The sequence below is a fragment of the Rhinolophus ferrumequinum genome, chromosome 19 (genome assembly GCF_004115265.2).
Source record: "Rhinolophus ferrumequinum isolate MPI-CBG mRhiFer1 chromosome 19, mRhiFer1_v1.p, whole genome shotgun sequence".
In the NCBI taxonomy this organism is placed as follows: Eukaryota; Metazoa; Chordata; class Mammalia; order Chiroptera; family Rhinolophidae; genus Rhinolophus; species Rhinolophus ferrumequinum.
The window spans coordinates 5,892,605-5,911,408 of NC_046302.1; the positions used below are offsets into that span (position 1 = coordinate 5,892,605).

At 42.5% G+C, this 18,804-nt stretch overlaps 1 protein-coding gene across 1 annotated transcript; it reads right to left on the minus strand.

Moving 5' to 3' along the window:
• Positions 1–351: 351 nt before the first annotated feature.
• TUBB6 (tubulin beta 6 class V) lies at positions 352–17,889 on the minus strand. Its single transcript, XM_033087580.1, has 4 exons — positions 17,725–17,889; positions 17,177–17,285; positions 15,150–15,260; positions 352–3,044 (listed from the first exon to the last, which is right to left on the minus strand). The coding sequence occupies exons 1-4, from the start codon at positions 17,779–17,781 to the stop codon at positions 1,981–1,983; spliced, it is 1,341 nt and encodes a 446-aa protein (XP_032943471.1). The 5' UTR covers positions 17,782–17,889; the 3' UTR covers positions 352–1,980.
• Positions 17,890–18,804: the final 915 nt, after the last annotated feature.

An 18,804-nucleotide genomic window follows, 5' to 3' on the forward strand; every position in this document is an offset into this window, starting at 1 on the left:
AGCCCGCAGCAGGCCTCCATCTGTACAAGATAGGTCACACCTGTCTCTCCATAGTACTGGAGTGTTAACTGTTGGGGCCTCGAGCCTGGCCCATAGTAGGTGCTCACGGCACTCATCTTTTCTAAGGTCAGTCAAACCTAGCATACCGTGTTTCCCTGAAAATAAGACCTAGCTGGACCATCAGCTCTAATGTGTCTTTTGGAGCAGAAATTAATAAAAGACCTGGTCTTATTTTAATATAAGACCAGATATAAATATTATATATGACCGGGTCTTATGTAATAGAAGACCGGGTCTTATATTAGTTTTTGTTCCAAAAGACGCATCAGAGCTGATGGTCTGCCTAGGTCTTATTTTCAGGGAAAAACGGTATTTCCAGGTTAGATGGGGATGGCCAAGATTTATTTTTACTGTAGTCTCACAAAATAGTTTAGATTTCTGCAAAAATGAGATCTGTTCTCACCTCAGTTCAAGTCATGCTGCTTAGTGATTCACTTTCTGTCTGTCCAAGGCTAGGGCTTAGCACAAAATAAATGTGTTACTGGATGTGAGCCGTGGCATCACAGAGCATGGGTGTTCTGTCATGAGGGGTGAGGTCACACTGGGGTGACCTTAAATCTCAGTGGCTCCAAATTTCTCTCTTGTTCCTTGTCCAACAAAGGGGGCTCTGCTCAGCAGTTAGTCAGGGACTCAGATCAATAGAGATGCTGGGTCATCTGCACCCCCACTTGGGAGGCAGAGCAGAAGGCCAAGCACTAACCGTTTCCAGCTGGAAGTGATATGCCATTCACGTTCTCTTGGCTAAAGCATAGTCGCACATTTACAACTAACTTCAAGGGGACAGGAAGGAGAAATAACCAGTGGTAAACAGCGGATGTCTGCCAATTACTAGTAAGACTCGCCCGGTCCTGTCCTGTGGAGTTTGACTTTATAAGACCTCTTACAGAAGTGGTTAGTTACAGGAACTGGAAAGTAGTGATTTGTTATATAGAAAACAGCCTTCACTCTCATCGCTAGTGGCCTGGCCCGGGTCCTGCTAGAATCCGTCTGAGAGCCCTTCACTCCATGCTGGGCCAGGCAGCTGGCCCGGGCTCTGGGTCTAGGGCCCAATGTAAGGAAGTTCAGCAGCTCTCGGAACCCACCCTAACTGGTGCCCCCTTACCCACCAAGAGCTTGATGGAAGCCTAAAGGTCATTTTCTGTGGCTCCTCTGGCAAATATCAGCCAAGTTGTCAAGGAAGCTGGGTGGGACCCATTAGCCCAGAACATGATGTAGGGAGGTGAAAGATTCTGTTGCACGTTTAAGTGCTTGTTGCAAATGGGGATGATGGCTTTTCTTTATATGTGCACTACCTTTAGGCTCAGAAGAATTCTGGCTACCACTCTTAAAGCCTGGAATTAATTCAAGAAAAGCCTCTTTCCTCTCAGTTCTTTTAGTGTGCTGCAGGGGCAGTTTACCCAGCAAAGGACCAGAGACCAGAGCAATCATTGTGAGAATGCAAAGTAACAAATTATCACATAAGTAGAGGCTGGAAGAGACAAAGGAAAAGTTTTAGTGTTTTATTATGAATAAATTGTTTCAAAGTTCAATGTTGCATTTTGAATATCAGGTAACACTGCACAGCTTCAGGTTTCATCACAAATAATGAAAAAACACTGTTTCTAACTGCCCGCTAATTCTCAGACATGGCTGAACACTTAATAGAAGGTGAGGTTTATTTATTTTTCATGGCCCAATTAGTTCTTTCAAGTCCTCCAGTAGAAAATCTCCCTCGTTTGATCTGATGGGGTAGGACTACCAATTCTCTGGTATTTTAATGCACTTTCTTTATTCCAGATGACTGAAAGTACAATTTGATTGCATTTGGGAGGGGCCTGCACCCATATATTTAGACAAGTGCACCATTCGGTGGCCATTAGAGTTGACACACCGGAGTTAAAGAAAGAACATCTGAACTGTATCTGAGACAGGGACGCTCCTCTATTCGTTGATCTCCTCTTCATCATCTTCAAAAGCTTCTTCGCCGTCATTGGCTGTAGCTTCTTGATACTGCTGGTACTCTGACACCAGGTCGTTCATGTTGCTCTCTGCTTCCGTGAACTCCATCTCATCCATTCCCTCACCCGTAAACCAGTGCAGGAAGGCCTTCCGGCGGAACATGGCAGAAAACTGCTCCGAGATGCGCTTGAACAGTTCCTGGATGGCCGTGCTGTTGCCGATGAAGGTGGAGGCCATCTTGAGGCCCCGAGGAGGGATGTCGCACACGGCCACCTTGACATTGTTGGGGATCCACTCCACAAAGTAGCTGCTGTTCTTGTTCTGGATGGCCAGCATCTGCTCGTCCACCTCCTTCATGGACATGGGACCCCGGAAGACAGTGGCCACGGTCAGGTAGCGCCCATGTCTTGGATCACAGGCCGCCATCATGTTCTTAGCATCAAACATTTGCTGAGTCAGTTCTGGCACGGTGAGGGCCCGGTACTGCTGACTGCCTCTGGCAGTCAAGGGGGCAAAGCCGGGCATGAAGAAGTGGAGGCGGGGGAAAGGGACCATGTTTACTGCAAGCTTGCGGAGGTCAGCATTGAGCTGGCCCGGGAAGCGTAGCGAGGTGGTGACTCCGCTCATGGTGGCCGACACTAGGTGGTTGAGGTCCCCATAGGTGGGCGTGGTGAGCTTCAGGGTGCGGAAGCAGATGTCGTAGAGCGCCTCGTTGTCGATGCAGTAGGTCTCGTCTGTGTTCTCCACCAGCTGGTGGACTGACAGGGTGGCGTTGTAGGGCTCCACCACCGTGTCTGAGACCTTGGGGGAGGGCATCACGCTGAAGGTGTTCATGATCCTGTCGGGATACTCCTCTCGGATTTTGCTGATGAGCAGCGTGCCCATGCCCGACCCCGTTCCTCCCCCCAGGGAGTGGGTCAGCTGGAAGCCCTGCAGGCAGTCACAGTGCTCACACTCCTTCCTCACCACATCAAGCACTGAATCCACCAGCTCTGCTCCTTCTGTGTAGTGCCCCTTTGCCCAGTTGTTCCCTGCACCGGTTTGTCCTGGAATAAGCAAAAGAGAATAGCATGCACTTTAAATTGGGTGAGACAGGAGGGACCCGCTCATTGGCATTAATACTTTTTAAATGGTGATGGAAAAAAATGTTATGAAGCAATTAGATAATATGGTGTTGGCCAAAGTCAGGGGGCCACCAACACTGCTGGTGAGCATATGAACTAGCACACCTCTAGACAAGTTAAATGCCTATCAATTTTTTAAATGGACATATATTTTGACCAGGTAATTCCATTTGTATTTTTAAATAGGTAATTCTCGCACATGGTAAAATTCAAAGGGAAAAAAAATGTATACGTTAAAGAAAAGTTACTTTCCCTCTCCTTTAAGCTTTCTAAATTTTGTATTATGTACAAATATTCTTTTCAAAACAGTAATATTTTTCATGTTAATGGAGCCCCTCATTCATCATTCAGAATTACTGTTGCAAAATTTTCTGTGCACCAACTATTTACTTTGTACCTATAAGTAAATACACAGGAAGTGATTCGGGCTCTCAAATTGTTTCCAGTCCAGTGGTGGTAAGGAGATTAACACACCTGAAAGATTTTTGTATTTTTATCCAAGAAGTTCAAATAGCTAGAAAGAGAACTTCTAATTAGTCAGTTTTTTGCACAATGGTACATTTTCCCCAACCTACTGGTTTATATCTTACTTTATGGAAGAAATTTTGAATCTGAAAGTTTGGCCATTAAATTTAAAATCCTATTTTTCAGTTCATTTCATTTCATTATAGAATTTAAGATCTATTAGTAGAAAAGGCATCTTTCCCAAGCAGTGTAAATAATATAGACCTGCATGTGCATATGAATCGATGCATGTAAAAAGAACTAATAAGGAGGACTGGCAGGGACTTATTTTAGTTTTTGCTTTTCTGAACACTGCACATTTCCTATCACACAGTGCTCTTCAACCATTATAGCTCTGTAGTCCTGAAAATATTTTAAAACTACATATCCCTCATACATTTTAAAAGTTGACATCTAATTTGTCTTCATAAATTCAAATAGTTGTAAACGACAAAATTTTAATTGCTAGGGTACTATAAATACTCCTTTTTAAAAACAAAACTGTTACATCATTCTGTTAAATGTATCCAATGTAGTCTATATAAAATCAGAAATAAATTATAAATTGAAATTGAATGTTGTTAAATTCTTATGATCACAAGGTGTTAAAAAATGTCATTTTAACTGTATTTTTTCAATCAGTTCATTTTCCAAAGGTGAATATTAAATATTGCCTGAATGAGACCAGGTTTGGAATCAATTTTATTCTTTGTTTTTGCGTATAAAAATACTGAGAAATCTTATTTACATAAATATGTAAATGAGAATGAATTGTCTTCTAACAATGTCATTCATTTATTTAATCTTCTTCAGAGTTATCAAATAGTGCTCTAGCACCAAAAAGTCATCTTTCAACCAAAAATTTTGTGGAAAGCAGAATCAGAAACAACCTGACTTGCATCAGTCAATCTTTTATTTTGTTTCTGAAAGATACCAAAAGGCTTTATCAAGACTTACCAAATGCTAACTCTTTCACTTACAGGCACTTTGTTTAATCCAATATACTGATAAAAGTGAACTGGCATCTTAAGATGCTTAACCATAGAGCTGGTAGGACTATGGGTGGAGTTGGGCCCTTGTTAACTCTCTAGTCCTAACTTCCTGTTAAACTTTGTAGTAACTTCCAGGGGAAGGATGCTAACAAATAGAAGAGCCATCTTGGAATTGGGGCTCTTCTTCCTGTGGGCAGCTGGTTGGAGCGCCAGTTGGAAATGTGGCCTGAGATGGAAAGATCCGCACACTCCTGGGGTGACCTCGTTTCTTTTTCTTTTCCTGAATAAACCATTCTTTTCATGGATTTTCTGGAGAGTTATTGTTTTTTGCCAGTCGACAATACTTAGAGTTGGGAAAATTGAAATATTAATTCCAGTACAACTTTGACAATATATTTTTAACACACAGTTTTAAGTATATTTTTGTCAAAATGTTTATGTTGCAGATTTATCTTATTCAGGTTATAAAAGCTATTGTCCATTTAATTGGCAAAGGCAGTCTTCATTATCAGCAATCCTCAAAATTGGGCTTCCTGTCAGAAAAACATGACTTTATTTTTAAATTCAAATGGATAGGTTAATATGCATTTCAAGGAATATTAGGAAAACCACTGAACTAAATTCTATAGCATACTGTAAGGTAAATTATGAAAAGCAATAAAATCAAAATAAAATACAGAGATATATCTATTTAATAATAAACTAAAAACAAGGTACTGCTGTTTCTCATACTTTCACTGCTAATAAGGCAATATACGTATAGCTAAAATTGTGAGTTATTTAGGAAGCAGGGATGATTATTAAAAGGCATTGTATTTGTTTAGTCAATGAGTATATCAAAACCTGGTTTTGAAAGGAAGAATCATGTATAAAAAATAAAACAAATCCGTGAGCAAGCACTCTGATCAGACTTTCTGTGTTGAATGAAAGAGACCAGGATACACTCCACTGCTGATTTGATTCCATCAAGTGCACAGAAGCAAGAGGAGGTAGAGCTGCCATGGCCTGTTTGTCTTTCAGCTCAGGGCCAGGACACTGCTGGCACTGCACTGTACAGACCTCTCCCCACTTTATCCCCACATGTTAACTTATTTTTATCTACATTCGGCTGGTGGCAACAATTCACAACAACAGTCCAGAGACCAACTTTTCTGCTCTGTGTGAGCAGGTCCATACCTGATGCTGTGCACCAAGGGGGAACTGAGGTAGGCAGCAGTGACAACACTGAGGCTGCCTCTTGAGACCAGTCTCATGCTATGTCACATAAGACAAATACATGGAAGGTTCTCATGCACTTTGGAGTGGGGGGGGCCCTCACTGAGGTCTGCTGATGGGCACCCATGGATTCTGTACTTTACCCAAGGCCCTACTCTTGGGCGAATGAGTCTTATCTCAAAGTTCTGTGAATCTTCCAGAACTGGTGTTAATGGAAGTCTGTAAAACAAGAAAAACAACCACAATCCTGTGATTCAATAATTTTTAAATATATTGACTATTAGTGACTTGTATCACATAACCTCCTTAAGTATCTAAAAGGATAACCTCCTTAAGTATCTAAAGTCCTACAAATCAGTAAGGAAAACAACAGCCTTTAGGAAAATAGGCAAGGATATAAACAGTTCACAGGGAAGAAAATTCAAATATTCGACATGTTCTTCATAAGGGAAATGCAAATAAAAACAAGGAGATTCAATTTCTACCTTGTGAAATTGACAGAAATCAAAAACGCTTGATAAACACTGTGTTGGTGAGGGTTTGGTGAAAGGCTCCTTCATACACTAGAGCTGCTGAAGGCTTAAGAAGACTAGCTTCTCTGGAGAACAGTTTAGTTCCTTTGGACTCAGCAATTCTACTTCTGTAAATTTTTATAGATGTAACCATACACATGAAAAATACCATATGGACAAATATTCCCTGAAAAGCAGCTTGTAATAGTAAAGGAAGCAACATAAATGTCTTTTAAAGAGGATGGTATCTATTCAAAAGAATACTATCAGCCATCAACCCTGGTCCTGAGATGGAAAGATTTACAAAATACACTGCTAAGAGAAAAAAGACAAAACAGAGTACTAAATGGTACATGAAGTTGGCTATCATGTGTGTTACAGATATGTATTTGCTGGGATGTGCACAGAATGTACCTGAAAGGACACACAAGAATCTGAGAATGGCTGCTTCTGGGAAGAGCCTGGGTGAGCACCAGCTTGGGTAGGCAGGAGATCAAGTTTTCACTGTACACCCCTTTGTTTGTTTTGAATCCTGGACCGTGTAAGTGTTTTACCTAGCTAGCTCTCAAAATGAATGTTTTTAACTTTTTAAAAAATGCATTTTGGAAATAAATTGCATTTTGGAAAACACACTGAACTAATAACTATGTTTTTCTCTGAAGAATGGGATTATACGAAGTTCAGTTTCAACATATTTGCTTATACCAAGTAAACTAAACATACACGTATTTTATGATAATTCAAAAGAAAATTCTGAAAACATGCTTCTAAGGAAAATTTTGAAGTGTCATCAATAAGTGGGGGATTATTAAATGATGACATACACACAATGGAAAGTTACTGTGACTGTCATGGGGGATGTCTGAGATGTTAACCTTTTCAAAAGGCTACAAAATGGTATGTGTAGCATGATCCTATTTTCCAAAAACAAAATCAACTGTGTGTGTGTGTGTGTGTGTGTGTGTGTGTGTGTGCGCACTTGTGCACATGCACTAAGGTGCATGGGTACATAGAAGAGATCAAGCAGGACACACCTCCACCATCTATAGCACTTAATTATCCCCAGGGACTAAAATCTCTGGAGCCATCAGTGGAAGAGGTGGGAGGTTTCATATTTACACTATATACCCGTGTATTGTTTGAAAATAAAAACGTGGAAAGTTTAACTTTGTAATGGAAACATTAAACGTTTAAGTATTAAATAGTGATGTTTCCAGGAGAGCAGAACTGCCCATCTCAAACAGACCAGGGCTGGCCCCTGTGCCTGTCTTAGTCCCACCTGACTAGTGAGCTCAGCTTCACTCCTGCTGTCTTTGCCCCATGTGTAAGGATGAAATTCAGGAAATCTATAACGCAGTTAGACTTAGTTTGCAGTCTGACTCACTGCATAGCTTGCTATCTAGCCACCTGTAATTAGACTTAGTTTGTTTGCAGTTTGATCCATCCTGATATTCATCTGTTTTCTCTGTTTCTCCCCTCACTCACTGATTAACTGAAGAACTCTGTTCCCTTTCTCAAGTAAATCCATACCTCATTAATTAACAACATCCTAACCTGGGAAATAGCAATTTCTTAATCTTCAGGCACCTGGACACTGGAATCCAATTTACAACTTCTTGCAGTTTTTACTGGTGACACATTAAAGTCCCAGGCCGCTGGGGCCGAGCGCCAGTCCAGAGTCCGGAGATAACATCATCTTCAAACAGACCAGACCCCAGAATGGACGTCAGTCCTCAAACCTGCTGACTGACTGCCCCTTTCCTATATAAGAAAAAGCTAACCTGAAGATATAGGTGCAGCTGTCCACTCTCAGACCCTGGACTCTGCCCCGGAGACCCACCCCACCGCTGGTGTTTCTCTCCTTACCACCCGAGACAGCCATCACCTCTGGACACTGCCATGGGCTTTTGCTCTTCGTAACTTTAATAAAACCTTTCTTCACTCTCCCACTTTACAGAGTCGTGCGTGAATGCTTTCATCTATTGTGAATGACCAGGAGTTAATTCTACGCCACGAGACCATTTAGCCAGTCAAAGGCACCAATGCTAGTGGTATGGCAGGACCTATGGCTCAAAGTAAATGACGCAGAGATAATATATCTACTTAATAATAAACTGTAAGAACAGCCTCTCCTACTTGCCTCAGACCCTGAGGGCACTGGCAACTTCAGCCCCCTCAGGTGGCCATTTCCTTCTTTAAAGAGATTCTCTTTCTTCCCGCCCAGCTGGGTCACATAATGAAACCTGGCTGGCAGCCTTTTGAAAATGGTCATTGTCCTTCTTATGCCCCCACTAACTCCTGTGCACCTCCTCCCCACTCAACCCAGCAGGCAGCAGCCTGGCCAGACCACAGGGGAGATGCCAGGAACTGGAGGGAGAACAAACCAGTCACCTGGGAGAGCAAACTTCGGGACAGCCTTACAATCAGGATTAGCCTTTTATACTGGGGGCTCAAAAAAAACCCAAAAAAACACTGAGTGTAACTGTCACAAAGAGACTAGGAATTATTTCATTAAAATAGAGTAGAAACTACTAACTGAAAAAAGGCGGGTGGCTTTAGGCAGCTCTACAACCACAGTAAATCAAGCTCACTCTGGTCCTAAGTGTAGAGATTCTGAACTTGACCCTTCTTCTTCCTCCAGGTCCCACCATTCACTCAGCTTCCTTAATATTTATAGCATGATTAGCCATAAAGTTTTCTCTGCTGTTGACAAAAGGAGGAAGCTGGTGACTTCAGAAAATATTTTGCTACTGTCTCATAGCAACGGACGTTCCCAATTAAATATTTGGGGGTCATGAGTTGAACATCTTCTGCAATGCAATGTTGTGACATTAATCAGCAGCTCCACACGGTAGAACACAAGGCTGCAATTTTTAAACTTTGGCAGTCAGGCTGCAACAAATCCCCAGGGTTTTCTTAGAGTCCAACCTCTGGTTTACCTCCAGCTCACACTAGGGGGTGGATCAAGTCTTAAGGTTGTGTAAGTGCTCCCTGGCCCTCTCCTAGCCCTGAATCTGGAAGAAAAAGGTACAAGTACAGGAAGAGGATTAAAGGAAAATTTCTTTCTGGTGTTTCATTTTTCTCCCGCAAGACGCTTTTCCACTATCTTACTGTGCAGTCAGCAATTTAAGAAAAGATTTTTTTTTTTTTTTAATATATATCCATGTTCAAAACTCAAAAGCAGATGATTTTCACTTTTAGAATTATAAAAGATTTTTCAAATCTTTTTTTTTTTGAACTGTTTCAAACTATATTTGAAAATGGACTGACACTGGTTTATTTTACCAACTCTGAAACCATGAGATAGAAAGCCATGGGTGAAGGGGATAAACCATCTCCCATTCACAGCGAGTTCTGCCTCTTTTATTAACTGGATAATGACATAAAAACAACTGTTTAGCCAAACAATATATTTATACATCCTGGATACCGTCTCCAGTCTACATAACAAATGTGCTATTTTAGCAAAATAAGCATATTTGCTTAAACAATTCACAATTCTTAATTAAACAGTGTCAGTTAAAAAAAATACTGTTAAATAAAGCTATTTCACATCAGTACAATAGGTTAAAAATGTTAAATATTTTTAATCAAAAATAGGGATTCATGTTCTGATAAGAAGCAAAAAAGCAAGAAGTCATTCTGGAGACAATTTAAATGCCAAATACCATATCTAATATTTTTCAAGGTTTACCAGGACAGTAAATTAGATAATTAAATGGTTACTATAAATCTGTCTTAATTTACTCCTCAACTTTTTGATAACATTTATTGACACCTGGAGAGACAAGACTAGACCTTCCTTACATGCCCAATATTCTGTTCAAATAAATTAAACCACAGGAAACTTCCACAATTGCTGAAGCTGTTGCTCTGAGAAACTAGCTTATCACAACGTCAATAGTTTGTGATGATTCAATTACATAAAAATTAGTTCACAGATTCCACTCTCTTTAAAACCTCAACAGCTCCTGTATGCACAGGAATGAGGGCTGAGGGTGAGGCCTGACTCCTGAGCAGATGTCTGGGCTGGGACAGTGAGAAAGTGAGGCAGAAAGCACACAGCGTCCGGTGTCCTACTGGAGACCTCCAGAAAGTGCATGAACAGCTGCCAGAGCCTCATTATAACATTTCTTATGACAGATTTAAGGCATGTAAAAGGATACGAATATCTACTTGCCTACCACCCATTTTAAGAAATAAAACATACCAAAGTTACACAAAGCCCAAAATAACAAATATGAGTTTGAACATCATAAGTTTAAACAACATAGAATGGGATAATGTTTTTTTCTATTTTCTCTCAAAATGCAGTAAGGATGTGTGTGTGTGTTTCAGCTAACCAACCTTCTCCGAGGAAACAGGGTTCACTGAGTTTCATTTAATATCGTCATCAGGTTTCTTTATGTAAGTCCTGTTTATGTGTGTGTGTACTACTTTCTTATTTTATACTGATAATTTATACAGACAATAGCCAGATTCAGAATTGTTTTTACATTTCCTAAAGCAGTTCTTAAAGCATTGTCAATTATATTGCTCAGAGTCCCTTATAGAATAAACAGTTGGTTTACATATTTCTTGTAAAGTTTAATTTCAGGCAAAAGCAGAGCAAAAACTCCTCTCAAACACTTGTTGGTGGCATTAACTGACTGGAAAGACTATGACAAAAGTATAAAGGGTTTCAAGTATGTTGAAACTCTTTCACCCAATAATTTTAATTTTGAGAAACTATTCTGTGATCAGAGTTAGAAACACAGACAAATTTATGTGAACCAAGATGTAAACATCTAAACTCTCTATTACTGTATTCTTTATAAGAGCAAACATTGTTAAGAAATAATTCCCTGATTATTGGCCATTGTTAAGTAAATGATTATACATTATGTGGCTATTAAAAATTATAAATTTTAGAAACTACACATTAACATGGAATATAGCTTATAGTGTAATAGTAGGAAAAAAGATAAAAGTAATAGCATTTACAACTAATAAAAATCAGAAGAAAGAAAGAAACAAAGGATGAAAATACACCTTAGTGCCAACAATTATTATACTATAATGAGCATATGGAATAATTTTTTATTCTAGTTTTTAATTTTTAATAATGTGGCTATACATTAGTTTTTGTCAAAAAAAGCAAAGTAAAAATTAAAAAATACAAATAATTTAGAATGAAGGAGGATCTCCCTTTTTAAAAGAATGGATAGATCATTGAGATGATGACAAGCATGTCCCTCACTGTACTTCCTTTTTGGAATTTAGTTGCCAGAAACCCAGGCTTAAATTAATTATCAACCACAACTGAATTAACGCTCATAGTTGACTATGTTTTAAAGTGTCATGTTTTATGGCTATTTGTACTATACGAGGTTGTTTCATGTCCTTTTTAGAAGCAGGAAAGATAATGTATTTTACATAAAGCTTTAACATATTTTTATATAGAAACTCACAAACTCACATATTCACTTCTAATGTGCCTCAGGAAGGACACTTACGAAGTCAGCAGCAGCACTTGGCCTCCTGGGAGGGAAACTAAGACAGAGAAGGGAGGGACTAGCTTTCCACGGAATTTCGTACCATACCCATACTTGTATATGTACTGCCTATCAAAATGAAGTGTAGTTTTCTTAACGATGAAATGTATTAATTTTGTTTGGTAAAGTTTACTGAGACCGATTGGATTCAGCCAGCTGTTAATTCAGAAGAAACCTTAAATGACATTCTCTCTGATTCTTACCAGAAATCCATTGAACCTCCAAAGGAAGAAATTATGAGCACAGTTCTATGTGAAGGTATATTTTTATGGAGGTGGGCCCTTCATTCCAGTCTGCAAAGCTGAAGAAGCCCAGAGAAGGGAACTGATGATACACCAAAAGTGGCACAGATCTGAAATTAGCCGCCAAGTTTCCCTTCTCTTCTGTGTTCTTTTTTTCTTGGCTACACTCGCTCAGTAACCCAGTGAGGTGGTCCAGAAAGAGTCTACAGCTGCCATGAGTCTATACCCACTTAGTAAGAGAAAGTGAAAGATGGTGCTGATCTGTATAAAGAAAGGGGGAAGAGTTGTCCTTTTTCTCTCCTCAGCATACAGTCAAGTCTTTATCACAGAGTGCTGGGAGCAGCCCACTAAAGTGACCAAGGGGCAAGAGAACTTCCGGACACCAAAGGAGCGCGTGCAAAGGGGTTCAGCATTTTTAGAGACCAATACGCACAAATTCTTTGATCTAAAACTGTTGAATCAAAATTCTTGATTAGCTGAACCTATTAAGTTGTTCTGTGAACAATGTTTAAAACTCGTATTCCCCCAAATGCCTTCACCAACACTAGCCGCTAACAGTTTTTAAAATACTGGCCAATCTGATAGGAGAAAAATATTTTCTTGTTTTAATTGACTCCCCTTCATTCCCAATTAACTAGTAAACTTTGTCCCTAGGTATTTGTAATTTTTATTGCTATTGTGAATAGAATATTTCCCATTATATTTTATAATTGATTATTGCCTTTCAGGTGATCAATTTGTCCCAGAATGCCTGGGGCTGTACCAGTTTCAGCACTGAAAATGCAGGGTCCTGGGGACGCCCCCATCCCCACCTCTGCAGTCCCAGGCAAATCAGGACAGTTGGTCACTCTGTAGCAATAACGTCTGGGTGTTTTTATCCTGCGTCTGGCTGCCTGACTGAGGTCATAAGTGCTAGTCATAGTTCAGCTGATCATCCATCTGGAAAATCCAAGAGAGTCATTCCATCTACAAATAACAATTTTGTCATTTCTCCTAAATGATTTCTGTCTTTTCTCTCTCTCTGGCCTTTGTGCACTGGCCAGCGCCTTCAGAACATGGAAAAACAGAAGAGACAGTGAACATCTTTTTCTTGTACCTGACTTTGTTGGGAATACTTCTAATGTTTCACCAGTGAGTACAGATTTGGTGGATAACTCTTAAATAAAGGAAGTTTCTTTCTACTTCCAGCTTACATAGCAGGGTTTGTTTTTTTTGTTGTTGTTGTTTTTTTTATCTTCTACAAATCAGGAACACATATTGAATTTTAACAAATATTTTTGGGCATCTATTAAGATGCTGTCTCTCTTAATCTGTTAGCTAACTTCTTAATGTTGAACTATCTTTGCCTTCCTAAGATGTTGCTAATATTTACCAAGTATTTACTGTGTATGAGATATTCTAAATACTTATGGTTTAAATAACAGAGGTTAGTCTCAATGAAACCATTTCTACATGGTACCTTCTGAGGAAGTGGTTGGAATGTAGATTTTTGACATATTCAGTTTCTATACCATAGTGGCTTTAAGCCAGGAATCAGCCTTAAGAATATCTTATTTCCTTGTAAGACACTGCCTTTTTCAGGTACTGAAATTGTATTTGTTGATTGATTGGGGTATTTCTGTTGATAAGCAATACTTTTTTTCCCCTCTAGGCACATTTCTTACTCAATAGTTGCAATGGTAATTTTTGAGAAGTAATGTAAATGAGTATGTGGTAACTAACATTAAAATACAATTGTCAGATGGAGAACTTTCAAATCTGCCACCCATCCTGTAGGCTCTACTTCAGCTCTTAAGATAGAAATGGCTATGAATGGCAATGTGTTTCCATAGTAGCTTTTCATTTTCTATCTTCAATTCCTCTAATTTGGTAGAATATGTCTATTAAGTCCCTGAGCACGGCTATTCAATAGAACTTTCTGCTATGATGGAATTGTTCTATGTTTACACTTTCCAATAGGGTAGGCACGAGCTACATGTAACTATGGCGCAATTGCTATGTATCTAGTACAAATGAAGTGAACTAATCTTATTTAACTTGAATTAACTTAAATAGCTACATGTTGCTAGTGGCTACCACACTGGGCAGCAGGGTCTAGAAGCATCTTTGCTTGGGGCCAATTATGGTCTCTAGCTCAGCAAAAGGTAAAGAATATAAATGTCCCCATTTGTGGACTATAAAAATATTTGTAATTTAGATTTTCTGATGTAAGAAAAGGGGTACCAGAGAGCCTAGCCCTGGTCTACAAGTTATTATCAGAAGCTTTACCTTTCCCATTGTTTTGTGGGTTGTTATGTTTAGGAAGAGATGATACCCAGAGGACTCATAAATTTTTTGTGAATGATCATCTTGCTGAGTCACCTTTCCAACAGGTCACTGCCTGATTCTGCTACAAGGTAATCAATTCACATAACAATAAAATCTTCCAAGATTCTGTATCTTCCTGTATACTTTGAAGTAATCTTGACTCAAAACCATGGCTACAAGGTGATGGAGGCTGGTAACACTAACGGTGCCACTTCATTTAATTTTATATAATTTTCTTTAGAAATTTGGAGAGGGACAAGTGCTATTATCATTTTTTAGGTAGAAGGAAGGGGATGATTTGTTCAATTCTGATAAAACAAAACTCATATGGCACCAGTCTTTAGAAAGAAAGCAGAACAACTGTCTATAGACAATGGAAAAGAAATATAGGTACAAACACACTGAACTTAAAAGATGAGCAATACAGGAACCAAAAATAAATGATTATTATCATAATAATTTATAAGGGGAGAAAGAAGATAATATCTAAAAAATTTTTTTTAAATCAAGAACTATCAGTATAAACCCTTCATTTAGAGATAGAGGTTACTTTCCTAAAGAAAAACTCAAGACTTAACAGAGGTGCCTGTGATGAGGCTGGGAACTGTTGGTTTCCATTTTAAGCTTTTCTCTGCCGTGTGATGTTTTTAATATTGCACATAAATCAGTTTGATGTGTTTTTTTTTTTTAAAAAAAAAGTAAAGCAGGAGATGTAACCTACCAAAGATGAAGTTGTCAGGCCGGAAGAGCTGCCCGAAAGGCCCAGACCGCACACTGTCCATGGTGCCTGGCTCCAGGTCCACCAGAGCAGCCCTGGGCACGTATTTCTGTGCTGGAAGAGAACAAAGTCCACCAACAAGGGTCACTTTCTGTTTTCTAGAGTAATGCACTCCCCCATAGCAAGTCCCACCAGCACAGCTGCCTGGAATGTTTAAAGCAGGGTTTCTTCAGAGTGGGTATCTGGCTTTCTGAGAAGCACAGAATCTTAGCACTGGGAGAACATAATCTCACCCTTGAATTGTTCAGATGAGGAAACCAGCCCAGGCATGAATGGGCAGAGGAAGTTCCAGGAATAAGCAGGGTGAGAAATCAGGTCTTCTGACTTCCTGACTCCTATATTTTCCAGTTCACCCTAACACCTCTTTCCTGTTGGGCAGTTTTACTTTTTCAGTTCCATGGAAATAAACCGTATCTGTTGTGGCAAATTTCCCTGCTGCTGTGACATTCTTTCTGCTTTTCGGCACCTCCCTCATGCACACACATCCATGAACCCAAGCCACAGTCTAAGCACCTCGTTACAGGTACCATTCTGTGGGCCGTTTCCCAGGAGATACTCTTATTTATGAATGAGTGCGGCTGTGTAGCATTTTCACTTGTAAGCATTCTTTTGTGCCAGTTGGGTAAGAAATTGTTCCCAATGGGGATAGGATTAATGTGATCGCACAGGAACTGCTCTAAAACTCCTGTCCTGCTAAGCACATACTCAGATTGAAGACAGGATGTAACTAAGCTGAACCTAAAGGTTAACAGGCCATGCAAAGTATACTGGAATTTTCCTTAGTGCTATCTAGAAATGTCATCATCTTTGCTCTGCTGTTAGACCTTTTGTCATAACTGCTTAATGAATAAAACCCAATGATTTACATAGCTTGCTCTTCTCAGCTCTTGTGTGGACAAGCAGCATGTGACTCCAAAAAACTGAAAGTGATTATCTCTGGGAATGTATGTCCTGTGTGGAAGGGTAGCATCTATCATTTTCTGGCCGTTCTTTCAGTATCTTAGTTTTTGTTGTTTTGAAGAACTTGTCTCACTTTTATAATAAAAATTGTTACAGAAATAATGTATACATGTAACCACAATGTTATATGTAGATATACAGGACAGGGGTGATATTATTTCCAAAATTGGATAAACCACAGCCTGGATTTTTACTAAAGTCCACCAGACAATTACCCAGAATTATCTAGTTTCAGCTTCCAGGGAGTATAAAGTCTTTTTGAAAGTCTGCAAAGGGCCAGAAAAGTAATTTAAGGGAGTGCTTTTCAAATTTTTGGCCAAACATCTCCACTGAGATACATCTTAAACTGGAGAGAGAGAGAGAGAGAGAGAGAGAGAGAGAGAGAGAGAAGAAGAAGAAAGGAAAAGGGAGGGAGGGAGAGGGTAGGAGGGAGAGAGAGAGAGAAAAAAGCAAGAGAGAGAGAGAGAGAGAGAAAAGAAAGAAAAAGAAAGAGCCGGGTATCACCCACTGAAGTGATTTCACAACACCAACGGGTGGTCCGGTTCAAAAACTCAGACCTGCGCAGAATTGGGCTGTTTGAAATAAACTGACCGCGCATTTCCCGCCCCAGCGGGAGCGAGGGAGGAGCCGGGCATCCTGCTATATCCCGGGTGAATTTTTACGAGAGCAAACTACCCTAGCGCGAAGGCGCACCGTAAGCACCAACGCCGGTCCAGGCGGAGAAGATCTGGGAAGACCCCAGTCCCAGAGGGGGATGGCCGGGGTCCCAGAGAGAAGTGGTCGGAGTTCGGGCAGGGTTGGCCGGGGTCCCGGGAGAGGGGGGGTGGCCCAGATCCGGAAGGGGTATGGACGGGTTTCGACAGGGAAGGGCGGGGTCCGGGAGGGGGATGGTCGGGGCGAGGATGTTAGGAGTCTGGGTGGGGATGGCCGGGGTCGATCGGGGAAGGGGCGGGGTCTCAGAGAGGAGGGCCTGGGTTCGAGCGGGGACTTGGTCGCACCAGGACACTCACACGATGACTCATTGTAGTAGACGTTGATTCTCTCCAGTTGCAGCGCCGAGTCACCCACGTAACCTCCGGCTGGGTCGATACCATGTTCATCGCTGATCACTTCCCAAAACTTGGAGCAGGTCGACGTGGGGAAACACAAGGTTAGAACCCAGAGCCCAGGGCGCCTCTCTCCGCAACCCCGCGGCTCACCCCAGGGCTGGCCCGGCGGGGCGGGGGACGTGCAGCCGCGGCTGCCGAATTCCAGGCGCGCCTGAGCCTTGGGCGGCCGCTCCCAACTGGCGTGGGGATGGTGGGTGGGGTGGGGGGTGTGGTGCAAGGGGTCCTGGGCTGTGACGCCCCCTTCTCGGCCACGCCACCCATCCAGCACTTCCCGGGTGCCGCGCAGGGCAGGACTGGGCTCCAAGGACGGAGGGGCAGAGCTGGTGCGCACTCGGGCTGGCCGCACCGCGCGGTCCTCCAGCTCCCACGGTCCAGCCGGGACATCCCAGGCCTGCACGCTGCCCACTCGCAGGGAAACCCAATGCTTGCTCGACGCGCGCCCGACCCACCTTGGTGCCTATCTGGTTCCCGCACTGGCCCGCCTGGATGTGCACGATCTCCCTCATGGCCGGTGCCGGCTCTGCGCTGGGGGTACTCACTCTTCGGACCGCGGCGGCGACTGCGGGCCGGCGGCGAGCTTGGGGGACTGGACCCTCCGCCCTTCCTCCACCCTTTTCCCCTCCACCCCGGGCCGCCGGGACCAATGGCGGCGGGCCTCGCCCTCCCGGGCCGCGCCCTCTCCGCCCCCGCGGTCCTGCGCCTCCCCCCCCACCCTCGCCTCTGCTCTTCGTACCCGCTGGGCCTCCCTGCCCCGGCATCAGCGCCCCCCTTCGGCTCGTCTACCCCTGGACCATCCTCTCCGGGCCTCCTCGACCCTGCGCGGTCCCAGAAGGGAGAACAGACAGGGGACAGCTGAGGGACCTCTTGCCGGGAGAGTCTGGCTGGGAAATGAGCGGCTCCCTGGAGCACCCATCGGAGCGGGTCTGGGGACAGAGATGGGATGAGACGATGAGGACTTTAAAAGTGGAGAGGCAGACGGGAAGGACAAACAGCCTCGGCCGCTCCCCCACACCCTTTTGCTGCCTCAGTTGCCGACCTGTCCCGTAGAGACTGGAGACCCCTCGGACTCGGCAATCGAGGGACTGTGGTTCCTGCTAAGCTGACGTGGGCAGGCAGGATCCCACCCGGAGCCGCCCTGGGAGGGTTCCGGGGCTGCGCGGGCCTGGGAGGGTGCGCACGGTCCCCGCCGGTGCCGCGGTTTAAACCCGGGGGATAGAAGAGCTTTGGGGCAGGAAAGTGGAGTTTTTCAGGGTGACTCTGACCCCTGCCCCCACCCCTCCCGGCTTTACCGCGGTCACTCGTTCTTACGTCTTTGCCCTCCTGCGTCTCCGTCTCGAAATAACAGGTACCGTTCCATTCTGACGACTCGGAATCATTTGTAAAGGAGTTTAAAGTGAATACGTGACTGGATCGGAAAATGAACATCCCTCTGCACTGTCGTCCACCATCAGGAGTCAGTGATGAAAAGCAGTTTGGCCCCAAAAGGGCACAGAGGTCTGGGCTCTACACCGGCCATTCCCTCACCTTCC